Raw genomic sequence first — 13,268 nt, forward strand, 5'->3', positions numbered from 1 at the left:
ATTTGTAGATGCATTTGCTACTAAATATAGGAATATGAATAGGAGAGAATGATCCTTTACATTTTAATAAAAAAAAAAAATCCTATCAGGAATCATACTGATTTAAATGCTTTATATCTTTATTGTTAACCTTATGTCATTGCCTTTACTGGATTCATATTTCTTCACCTTGTGGTGCTTATCACCTAGCGCAAAGCCCTACAGACAATAAGTGCTCAATATTGATGCAGTATAAATTTTTATGTATATTTTTAAAAATATTCCCCTTTAGAATGACAGTTCCTTTCCAAGAGGGACTGTTTTATTCTTCGTATTTGCAAACCCCATTAACTAGTACAGTATCAGGCATACAGGAGTTCAATATATACTTGTTGATAAAATAACAAATGAACATTGCATTTACTGTATTACAACAGGAGGAATCCAACAATGAGTTAAAAGACTATTTCATACCCTTTGCCCTCTTCAACAGCTATATCAAGTTTTTTCATTTATGATCTAGCTGGGAAAAAGTAAGTTGTATTCAAGTGTTAATGAAAAGGCACACAAAGGATAGAAACAAGATATATGTGCATTTAAGAGAAAAATTTTAAAAAGCCACAACTGTGAAACACTGTTGTGAAATTTTTGCCCGCACAGCAACAGTCACTCCTAGGGACATTTCAGACACTGCCATGGAACTAAAATAAGAATTAAGATGGAAGACAACTCAGTAAAAGTCAAATACCTAGAGTCTAGAAGCTGTTGTTAGCGTCTAACTCTACTTGAGACTATTTAGGGTTTCCTTGGCATAGATACTGGACTGGTTTTGTCATTTCCTTCTCCAACTCATTTTACAGATGAGGAAACTAGGCAAAGAGGGTGAAGAAATTTGCTTAGGGTTGCAGTTAGAAAGTACCTGAGGTCAAATTTCAACAAAGTTTAGAAGACCTATTCAGATTCAACTCCTTCCTATAAAACTAGTAAAGAAGAGACCATGGAACCAGTCTGGAAAGACAACTATTCTTAGCATCAGGTACATTACAACAGAGTTCATCAGGCACATGAATGAATCAGTAAATTCTTATTTATCTTTTCATTGGTACTATAGGACTTGCAGGCTTATTAACTACATAGATTTAGATAGACTACTTGCTGAAAAAGTAAGTTGGAAAGAAATTAAGAACTTGGCACACACACACATAAAAAAATTTAACTGAAAATTTTCAATATCTTTAAAGCGTCTGAGTTATGTGGTAAGGTGATGTACTCTATTAGCAAAGCATAATTGCTGTAGCTCAAAAGAAATGGGAGATGCACAAATTTAAAAACATCTGCCTTCCAACTATTCATATAAACTTATTTGTGTCCAATTTGTGGTAGAGTTTTCTGAGCTCATAATGGTCTAATCACTCAGTCAAACACACTTTATCTTGATCCCAACATAATGATGTCATTTTGATCCTCCTGGAGTATGATGGACAACAATCAACCAAAGCATGAGGGAGTCAATCAATGACTGAATGAAACTGGTTAATGTGACTATAATTTTCAAACCTTTACTTAAATGCATACTGTATCTTAGCATTGTACTAAGTCCTTAGACTACAAAGAGACAAAAAAAAAAAAAAAAAAAAGCAATCCCTATTAAAAGAAATATCTCAGAAAACCAGATTTTAAAAAGTATATATAAGTACAGTATTGGATAATAGCTTTAATATCATGTGATCTGTTCTCCTGGGTAGTTAACTTAGTAATTAGTGTCATTGATTTAGAAATAGTATGTCTCTTCTTTATAAATATTATTTCAAATTTATATTATCATGGTACATGTGGCTTCAGAGAATTCATGAAATCGCAAAATCTTAAAGTCAAAGACTAAGATCTACCTCAACAGGAATTTCTTAACAATTTAAATATCTTAGGTGGGTCTCATTCAGCCTCTACCTGAAGACTGACAATGTAAAGTTGATTCTTCTAAAACAGTCCAATTCTGGATAGATCAAAGAAAGGGAAAGCTTTCTTTAATTTCATCTTTGAGGGGTTGGCTGCTTCAGACACAGGAACCAAAACCTCCACTACTCTCCTGGTGGACTTGGAAAAACTTCTAGTCAGAGGGAAAGACCAACAACTAATATTCAAGGAATTCCTTTGTGGAGGATACAAAAAAGCCTAAAGTATGATTTCAGATATCAAGAAGTCTGCAATTGTCTGAGACATTAAGTTAAAACCGGAATTAAGTTCTAGAAAACTTTATAAACAATAAGATTCATATCTTATTTTCAAAAATAAAAGTTTGTGGTGGTCACAAATGACAAGCAGCATCAAAATAATTTTTCAAAACACCTATTTTTTCCTAAAAGTTAGCTTTTTTTCAATTTATAAATTTCGTTTTTAAATTTAAGTTTCAAATATATCTCCTCCTCCTTCCTTACCAAACAAGCCATCTCTAGGAACAATAAAAATTAAGTTCTTTTTTTTTTTAAGATCACTCAGCAAAACCAAAACAACCTCCACAAATCTGATAGAATATGCAATACTGCACCTCTATAGTCTTTTATCTAGACTCTTTCCCTCGTTAGATTGCAAATTTCTTAAGAATGGAAGCCTATTTTTGTTTTCCTCTGTATCCCCAATTCTTATCACAGTGTCTGGCACTTAGAAGGAGCTTGAGAAATAGTTGTTGGTCTCATCCCCATCTCTGAAGTAAAGCAAAGAAGAAAGTGAATTTTCTCACCTCTTTTCCCGGTCCAAACTTGAAGACACTGCACATAGTGTTGGCTTTGAATCAGGAGGACTCAGATTTGACACTCCCTTCAGATGTTCTAGCTTGAGTAAGCCACTTAACCTCTGAATGGAAGTTTCTTCATTTGTAAAATGGTGATAAAAATAGCACTACCATCCACCACTCAGGAAGATTATTCGGAAAAAGTAAATACTAAAAGTAGCATTATATACAAACTAGCTGTTATAATTATGCAACATTTAGTTTCCTTTTTGTTCATTTTCTTTATACTATGGTCAGTGTGTAAACCTTCCCAAGAATCCATGAATTCTTTCTGTGTAATTTAAGGCACAATAATATTAATACAAATATAACCACAAAATACAATTTAGCTTGCTATCCCCTAATCAATGGGCACACACCTATTTTGCTTCAAATTCTTTACTGCCACCTAAAATGTTACTATGACTATTTTGGAATACATGGACCTTCCTTCTATCCTTAATCCCTTGTAAATACATGTTGGTTAGTGAGATCTTTGGATCAAAAATGGAATTATAGTCACGTTGCAGTATTAATTCTTAATAGTTTTCCAAAACAAGTGAACCAAATGAAGGTTACACCACCAGTGCATTAGTGCATCTGTCTTTATACAACCCTTCTATTATTGAATATTTCTGCATTTTTTCATTTTTTTGCAATTTCCTGGCTTGAAAAGAAATCTTACTGTTATTAGTGATTTGGAATAATCTTTCCTATAATTATTGGAAACCCCTTCTCAGACTAATATAGGTAGAAATTATTAGTAATTTGTCTTCAGGATTTCCCTAAATCCTTATTCTAAATCTGGAAGTTTCAAGAAAATTATGATTGTCCTGAAGCAATTCTTTTTATTAAAGCAGTGATTTTTGAAATGTTTTAATTCTTCAAGTCCCCTTTAAAAAAAGCATCCCTCAACAAAAATTTATTTTGTACTAACTTTAATATTCAACAAATTCATTTTGCTAGCATTTACCAAATTCCTACTATGTAAAATCAATATGCTAATAATAATAATAATAATAAGCACAAGGAGACAGGGATGATGAAGAAGACATGATACCTGCCCTTTTTATACTGATTTAGGAATTGACAAATATATGCAAAACAGCAATAAAACAAATCAGAATGTGATATATGTATAAAGCTCAAAGTAGAAAAAGCTTCATGCAGGAGAGGTGGCTAAGTCAGGTCTTGAAAGAGAAAGATTTCAAGTATGGGAGAGAAGTCCAAGAATGTGTGATACAGAGACTAGAAAGAGCAAAAAAAGTACAAGGTCCAATATGACAGCCATAGAATGTATGAAGGCAAGTAATATGAGACAAACCTAGAAAAGGAGGTTGACCAGATAGTGAAGGGCTTTTAATGCCAGACTGAGAAGGCTGGGGGATGGAAAAGGGGAGAAACATTTATATACCATGTACTATGTGTCAGCCACTGTGTTAAGCACTTTTAAAATACCTCATTTGAACTTCACAAAGGTATTCATTATCCTCATTTTACAGGTGAGGAATATGAGGCTGACTAGACTGGTCCATCATCACACAACTATTGCATGTGAGGTCAAATTGGAACTCCAGATCACCAATGAACCACCAATTGCTTACAGAGCAAGTGAGAAGTCCTTAATAGATTCTTTTTTTTTTTTTTTTTTTTTTTTGAGTAGGGAAAATTAGAAGACAGATATGTCATAGTGATATATAGGATGACGAAACGGAGAAAGATAAGATGGGTATCAGGGAGACTAAGAGGAAGTTAGTCAAACAATATTTGAACTAATGAGGTAACAATGGGTAAAGAGAATGGAGTAAAGAAATAAATGAATGGACTCTATACTAGGTAGAAAATGTCAGGATTGAAATAAGCATTGAAGAACATTGAAGGAAAAAACAGAAGGTTTTTTTCTTTGTTTGTTTGTTTTTTAAAGATACTATGGTGCTTATTTAAACACTTTCCTTCATATTCCATACCAACTATTTTAGACCTATAATGGAAATATTCTCTTAAAGGCTTTTATGAATTCATTTAAATATAAAAACAAAACAAAACCCACAAATAACTCTGATCCTAAAAAAAATTGCGCATTTGTGGCAGTTTGTTACCATTAATATTGTAAATTACCAAGCCTTCACAACTAATATTCCTTCCAAATGAAAACTAAAATCATAATTATCCAAAAATAACCTTAAAACATTGTCAACCCCACCAAATCCATTCTTTTCCTTGATACTTTGAATTCTCTTAAACTATTTATTGGGCATAAGTAGCTTCTCTACAAGCAATAATATTGAAGAATAGACAGCATCAATTTAAACATACAAATGACAAAATAAAATTGTTCAAAACAGATTAGAAATGAACCTCAAGGGGCAGCTAGGTGGCGCAGTGGACAGAGCACCAGCCTTGAATTCAGGAGGACCCGAGTTCAAATCTGGTCTCAGACACTTAACACTTCTAGCTGTGTGACCCTGGGCAAGTCACTTAACCCCAGCCTCAAAAAAAAAAAAAAGAAAAAAAAAGAAATGAACCTCAAAATCTGGCAAATATCAAGATTTGCAAGTTAATTTTAGCACTAGGCAAAAAGGAATTTTGATTGTTAAACTTTCAGAATACAGAAATCATAAATAAGTATGCTCACTGATTCACTGTTTTAATAAAAAGAATTACTTCAGGACAATCATAATTTTCTTGAACCCTCCAGATTTAGAATAAGGATTTGGGGAAATCCTGAAGACAAATTACTAATAATTTCTACCTATGTTAATCTGAGAAGGGGTTCCCAATAATTATAGGAAAGATTATTCCAAATCACTAATAACAGTAAGATTTCTTTTCAAGCCAGGAAATAGCCAAAAAATGAAAAAATGCAGAAATATTCAATAATAGAAGGGTTTAAAGAACTGTTATTAATATTATAAAATGCTAAACAGTTATTAGGTATGTCTCCATAATTCAATAACCCTCCCACTTTACTCAAGACCTAACATTTATTGTGATATAAACTGGGTAAATAAGGTGGTAGAGTTTTTGTGGTGATCTTTTCTCCTATAAAGTCATATTACTTCCTCCCCCCATCCTCTCAGATAAAGATTTCTCCTTACCCTTCAATGAGGAAGCAGAACCCGTTCTCCATAAGTTCCTTCTCCCCAATTTTCCATCTCAAAACATCATGATTCACCATTTTCTCTTCCTTAATATCTGAAGAAATAGTTACCTTCCCTTCTTAAACCTATGCAATCTGGTTTCCAATCTCAGTTTAAACTACTTTAGCCAAAGTTATCCATTTAATTACCAAATCTGATCACTACTTCTCCTTCCTCTTCTTCCTCATCAGCTTCTGAGTTGAACAATCATCTCTATGCCCAACACTCCTGTATTTGTATATCAAACCCTGGTCTGTCAGTCTCCCAAGATAAATTAGGGCAGTAAGAAAGTATTCATGTGCTAGACACTGTGCTAATCACTGAGGATACCAATGCTAGCAAGCAAAATTGTCCTTATCTTAAGGAACTTACATTCTAATAGGGGAAAATTCAAAACAAACTGAGGCTAGAGGAAAAGCATCAGCAGTGTGACTTGGCTGGAAAGTGATATGAGAGCTTGGATCTAGACAAAACAAAAGCTTAGCAATCACAACCTAACCTACCAATACAAGATGAGAGTTCAAGGTCCTGGTCATATATATTACCAACTGCCTACTGAGACATCTCAGATTTGATGAATGAATTATAAGCATTTAAATGTTATGTCCCACACACTATGGATACAAATGGAATATAAAACAACCTAGATTGTTCAGAAGCTAGACAATCTCTGTTCTCCAAGAGTTCACATTTTTAAAAGAGAAAAGACAATTCCTCAGCAGAATCTAAAAGGTACTAAAGATCTGGTGGCAGATCTAGGAATTTGGAGGAATTATGAAAATTGAATGTTGCTTTTTCTCCCACATGGAAGCGGAGGGATGGCAGGGAGATTGCAATGTTCCAAAGGTTTTTCAAGCTCAGCATACTCAAAACAGAAGTCATTCTCTTTTCCCTAATACACCACAACTAAATCTCTTCTCAATTTCTGTTTTTAAGTCAAAGGTCATCATCTTTCTAGTCATGCAGTCTTAATTTTCTACTATTCCTCAATTCACTTAGAAAATCAGTTGCCAAATCTTGTCAATTCTGCCTCCAAACTCCATCCAGTTAAAAACAGGTCAGAGTCTTATCATTTCTCTCACCTTCTTAATCTCAGCTCTGAACTCTCCACTTCTCACCTTCTTAATTTCAGCCCTAAACTCTCCCCTTTCTAATCTTGATTTCTGACACTTAACTAGTAGTATGATCTTTCAAAGTTTTGCTTAACCTCAATTTGTCTCATTTTCCTCAATCAAAAAATGGGGTCAAGAGCATCTAATTTCCAGAGTTGTTAAGAAAACCAAATAAGATAATTTTTATAAAACACTTAACAGCACCTTCTTAATTAAAAAAATAATAATGCTCCTTGCTATGAGCAACAGAGTCAAATAGTGTATGTAAAGTTTCATAACTATCTTTCTCCATCTCTGAAAGTAAAGGAAAAAGGTACATAATTGCATTTTACCCCTCCAGGGATAAACCTAATCATTACAGTAACAGCACAGCCCACTGCTGTTCCAAGAATCCCATTATTCCACTACTGCCTTCATTCCCACAGCCATAGTTTCCCAAAGGGGAGATGTGTGTATGTGTAAACCTCCCCTCCTGGATCCATAGAGTCTCAATCTGTGTAATAGAGGTCTGTTTCTACAGTCCAATTTTCATTCTTTCTTTCCTTACATCTTTTTAAAGGCTAAACCTAAAGATATATAGTGCAGGTGTTTGAACAGCCTTGTTTTTATCACAGAGATATTAGTCACTTTAATTAACAACTCACTCCTGCTTTAATTCATCTGGAGTATTAGGCTACAATCACACATTCATTTTCAAAGAGGTGATACTACATAGATAATTTCATGGGCCAAGCTTTTCATCTTATCACAGGTCATACTAGGCTCCTCTAGGAGTAAAATTAATTTTAGAAAAGAGCTCTGTAATCTATAAAGCTTTCCTTTTTTTACATTTGTCCCACATTTATACTCACTTTTTATGTCACTGGGTCCAGAATTTGGTACTTATAAGGTACTCCTAACTTCACCATTTTTTTGGAGATTTGAAATACATATTGATTAAATAATATGGAGACTAGAGGGTTAAAATAGCTAAAGGCTAAGGATGACAGGAGTATGGGCAAGAAGTTTCTCACGGTTACAAAGTATAAAGTATAATAATACACTTGGGAAGGTTTAACTGGGAGGTGGGAACCCAGGAAGAAGGATCTTTTATTTCTTCTTAAATCTTTGTGGGCAAGGTATATATACTTATGCCTCAAAGACTGATTGATGATTGGTTGAGAGAAAAAATAGGGAAAGGTAATCAGAATTATACCTACCGTAAGAGAAAAAAGTCAACAGCATCTTGACAATGAGGCCCCTCGCTGGAGTTAACTGTGGCCCAGAGACAGGAGCAGAAGCTACACAGTTAAATTTTAATGACTAAACAACAGGACTAAAGATTAAGTAGCATTTGGGGAACACAGTTAAAAGATGGCTTTAACAAATGTCTGTTTTGACACTTAAGAGGGTAGTGGAATTAACATGTTCAGCAAGGCTATTTCTCACAGCCTCTGGCTTGAGTTATGTAGGCTCAGCAAAATAGATTTCGGGGCAACTAGGTGGCGCAGTGGATAGAGCACCAGCCTTGAATTCAGGAAGACCCAAGTTCAAATCTAGTGTCAGACACTTAACACTTCCTAGCTGTGTGACCCTGGGCAAGTCATTTAACCTCAGCCTCAAAAAAAAGAAAATTATTACAGATTTCCTCTAATTTAGATCATCTTGCAACTCTGGAGGCCACAAGAGAAGGAAATAGTGTGGGAGCAAAAATATTAACTGTAGAGGATGGTCGGCCTACCAGGTAGCACCAAGTTCATATACGGATCAAAGCATAAAATTTATCTTCCTCAATTTCTTCAAATCTAAAATGGAGATCATAATAGCTGTTAAGATCAAATAAGATAATATGTATTAAATGATTAGAACAGTATCTGGCACATAATTTATTTCCTCCTCCTTTCCCTACTAATAAGTTGAAAGTTGGTAGAGTATACATGAAAGAAGTGGATACACAGAGGCAGCATTATTTATAAGAACCAGTCTATCACTTACTTAACCATGTGGACAAGAAAATGCACTTGGTATCCTCTGAATACACTAATTTTTTACACACACTCACATATCAGCTTAGGTCAAGGGTTTTGTAAATGTAACTGAGTATGAGTAATTAATTCTTTAAAGGTCCACATCATAGGCCTATTACTCCTGGTATACTTTTGAATTAGATAAAATAGAGCAGGGACAGACCCTTTGATAGGTATCCATTTCATAAATGAGGTGCTAGGTATAGTTTAGATTTTGATAAATAAATGACTTCTAAATACCCTTTGTACAATCTGCCTTTCTTCTACTGAAGTCAAATTTCTCAAATCAATACAAAACATAAGGTTCCAGTATATTCTACCTCTCCCACACCTGAAAACAGCTCTTCTGATCACTTGTAAACTCCTAACTATCAAGCTTTATGGCCTTTGCTCACCCCCTATTCCTCTCAATCTCTGTAAAGCCATTACTGACCATTCTCCTCCTATATCTCCCAAGGTTCTTTTTCTGTCTCATTCAATAACTCTTCTCTTTTCACTTCAAAATACTAGGCATTCCCTGTGGTTTTGCATTTAGCTCTCTTTATGCTCTTTCCCCTGGAAATCTCATCTATTCTCATCTTCAAATATTACACAGAGATGCAAACAAATTACTTATATTTCTAATCCTGGCTTTGCTCCCAAGTTACATGTCTATTGAACATTTCTACCTATATTTTTACACTGTATCACCGATACATGTCTAAAATATAATTCATTATCATCCTTCAGAATTAGATCTTTTTATTGGCTTCCCTATTTCTATTAATGATACTACCATTCTCTAAGTGCCTCAGACTAACACACTTGAGAGTTACCTTTGCCTCTCCTTCCTAACTTCCCTAAATCCAGTCAATATTTTAAAATAATTCTTCTTTCATAACTTCTCTTCCATCTGTCCCCTTTCACCCTCACAGCCACTGGGCCCTACTAATATTCAAAGTATCTCTGACTATGACTGAATTCTTTGAGAGAATTTAGTCTCCAATTTAATCTTCCTGAATTTTCACTGGGTCATTCCCCAGCTTAAAATAATTAGTTTACTAAATAAAGACCACGTCCTGCACCAAAAAAGGCAAAAGGAAAGGGGGAAAGGGAAAGGCCACAGGGAAGAAAGAGTGGGAGGTAGGATGTACTAATCTCTCATTGATTTCTCTTCAGTATTAGTACTACTGTATTAACATGTTCACCTCCCCCACCTCCCATACACCTTGACTTTTCAATATCCACAGCTTCATTTAGCTCTTTTTTCTATAACATTATTCCACCTCTTCCTACCCAATATGATACCTAATTGTGAATGGCCATTCACAAGGATCATTTCAAAGGCCATTTTCCCAACAAGCATTTCCTCATTATCCCGGGTGAAAATGGCCTTTCCTTTTTTCTGAACTTCTTATGTAAAAGTCATGCGATAACATACTATATTAACCATACTATAGTGCAGTTTTGTGTACAAGCCATCTCTTCACTCGATCAAGAAGTGTTTATGTACTAGGCACTGGAGATACAAAGACAAAAATGAAGCAGTCAATAAGGAAGGCAAAAGACAGTTCTTACACAATCTAATACACATTTTCCACTCTTCAAAGACAACATTCCATTGGAGAAGACAATCTACACATGAGAATACAGAAAATAAATGCAGGGTTATTTTTGAAAAGTGCTTGTGTGAAGAATCAAGTAAGACTGTGCACAGTAAAGTATTTTAGCTGAATTTCAAAGGAAACTAGAGGTTCTAAAAATGAAGAGGAAGTGGATATATATTCTAGGCAAGGGAAATAGATTGCTAGGGCAAAGGCATGAATATGGAAGAATAACATACTGGTGTGAGAAACAATCAGAAAATAAATTTGGCTCCATCATAAAGTTCAAGTGAAGAATAATATAAAATAAGGCTGGAAGGATAAAATTATAAGGTTATGAAGGGCTTTAAATGGTCATTGGTGTTTACTGATTTAGGTAATAAGCATAAAGAAAATCACACTGTTGATATTGGAGAATGAATTTGACAGAATTAGGGAGGAGAGGAGACTCAAAACATATTAAAGGATTTGACTAGATAACTAGATAAATTTTCCAAATTTGCCATAGGAGTACATAGCACAAAAATGGCTAAAAACTCTTCAACTAGAATATTCTCACCAGCTTTCTTTTATCTTTGTTAATTTTAATCTTTCACCCAATAAATAATCAAGCTTTATGACTGTCCTTAGATAAATACTGCCGCTTACAACAGACTATTTTTGCATGGGTAAATTGTCATCATATTATCCTTTAATTAAGGCTCAAACAACTGCTCCTACATTGATCTGAGAAAACTTAAGACATAAAACCTAAGCGTCTCATCTCACTCTTCCTCCATATCAAATCTTCTGCCAACTCCTATTGATTTTACTTTTGTAAAATTTCTTCTATGCACCTCATTTCTCTGCTTTAAAATTGACTCTGCCCTGGTATGTGCTAGCCATCAAAGAAAGGCAAAAGACAGCCCCCTTACACATCTAATTCACATTTCCTACTCTTCAAAAGACTACATATTCTATTGAGAAAAACAATCTGTACATGAGCATACACAAAACAAGTGCAAGGTGATTTCTGGAGAGATGCGTACCTGTGTGAAGAATTGGGCATGATTATACACAGTAAACTTTTTTAGTTGAGTTTTGAAGGAAATTAGAGGTTCTAAAAAGTGAAGAGGAGGTGGGTGTATATTCCAGGCAAGAAAAATAGATAGCCTTCATCACTACTTATCTAGACGCCTACAAAAGTCTGCTGGTTAGTCTGATGCCATAAGTCTCTCTCCATTTCAGTCCATTCTATACCACTCAGCTGCCAAATTCATCCATCTAGATCCCCAGGTTTCCCTCTGGATTTTATTTTGATATATCAATGTTATATCATTAACTTTCCAATATTACGTATGGTGGGTGTTTATAACAATTAAGTTTACATATATTACTTGTGTATTTTGACCACTCCTTCCCCAACCCCATCCTTGAATTTTTTCAAAATTCTCTGGTGGATGTAAAACCATCTATTTGATTTATTCACATTCTGCTAATTTGGCTTAGAATTGATTCAATATTTTTCAGCCAGTTTATTTCAGATACTCTACAAAGTACTCAAGAAGAAAATTAGAATGGAAAGCAAAAGGCTTCATATGCTAACTTGCATTAGCTTGTCCAAGCTTATATTGATGTATTTAGGGAAAACTGTCTAATTAGTAGCTGAACCAACACATGTTCTCGGGATTATTGCCACTAAAAACTATAGTAAGTAAATGACATATTTGTTTCATGATTGATGCAGAATATATACAGACTAGGTAAACAAAAGAACAAAATAGCTAGTCAACTAAAAAGATTAATGTTCTATGAATCTAGGCTAAGATAACATACACCAGTGATTATTCTTCAAATGTTGAGTTAAAGAATAACACACACTGTATTTTTATGGAACATTAAGAATATTGTAGAAAATAACCAGTACAGTACACACTGTAAGAAGCATGATAAAAGATTCAATACAATTTTGGTTTAATGAGCAGCATTCTTTTACTGGATAAAAAGCAATAATGCTTACTTACTGATGTAGCTCTTCCACTAAGACACATTACTCCCCAAAAAATCTATTTAGAAAAATAAGCAGGTTGGCAATTCTGTCAAGAAGGTATCCAAAGCCAGGTTTCTTAGCAAAATGGAGTGGTTTTTCAAATATTAGTTAGATAAGTTATGTAATTAAAACTTTAATTTCTATTTACCAATACACAGAAGTTACCTATCTAATTTTATAATGTAGAATAGACTTGTGTTACAAAAAACAAAATGCAACATTTCATTTAGTGTTGTCATTCCAGAAGACACAATATATTAAATAATGTATTTTCACATCACTTATCAAAAGTAGTAGAGGCTCATCATTATGTCCTGGTTAATTGTCTCAATTGAAACATTTAAAAATATATGCTACTCGGCTTCCTACAAAAAGGTGATAAGCAAAAGTACAGATTGAAGCATAAAATATACACATACGTGCATGAATGTGGTCAATGTAGGGATTTGTTTTATTTTACTTAGCTATACAGGTTTGCAATTTTTTTTCTTTGCTTTATTTAAAGGAATGAGATAAGAAAAGAGATAGCAAATCTGAAAATAAAATGAAAAATTTCCCTTAAAAATAGAAAAGACCCTGCCTGACTCTAGAATTAAGTCTAAATCACTGTATATATTCTGCATCTATGAAGTCTTTTCTGATCCAATCCCCA

The 13,268-nt window shown here is 34.1% G+C and overlaps 1 protein-coding gene across 8 annotated transcripts in view; it reads right to left on the reverse strand.

The window, feature by feature from the left end:
- Positions 1-13,268, reverse strand: part of UBE2E3 (ubiquitin conjugating enzyme E2 E3) — a 100,556-nt gene that overhangs the window by 27,469 nt on the left and 59,819 nt on the right. The window contains exon 1 of one of the 8 annotated variants that reach the window (XM_074302971.1): positions 5,845-6,217. The exons of the other annotated variants lie outside the window; for them this stretch is intronic. Within the exon in view, the coding sequence (XP_074159072.1) occupies positions 5,845-5,924 (80 nt within the window). The 5' untranslated portion in view covers positions 5,925-6,217. Of the gene's footprint in view, positions 1-5,844; positions 6,218-13,268 lie in introns of those variants that run through there. 8 annotated transcript variants of the gene reach the window in all.

The sequence above is a fragment of the Sminthopsis crassicaudata genome, chromosome 3, assembly GCF_048593235.1.
Source record: "Sminthopsis crassicaudata isolate SCR6 chromosome 3, ASM4859323v1, whole genome shotgun sequence".
Lineage (NCBI taxonomy): Eukaryota > Metazoa > Chordata > Mammalia > Dasyuromorphia > Dasyuridae > Sminthopsis > Sminthopsis crassicaudata.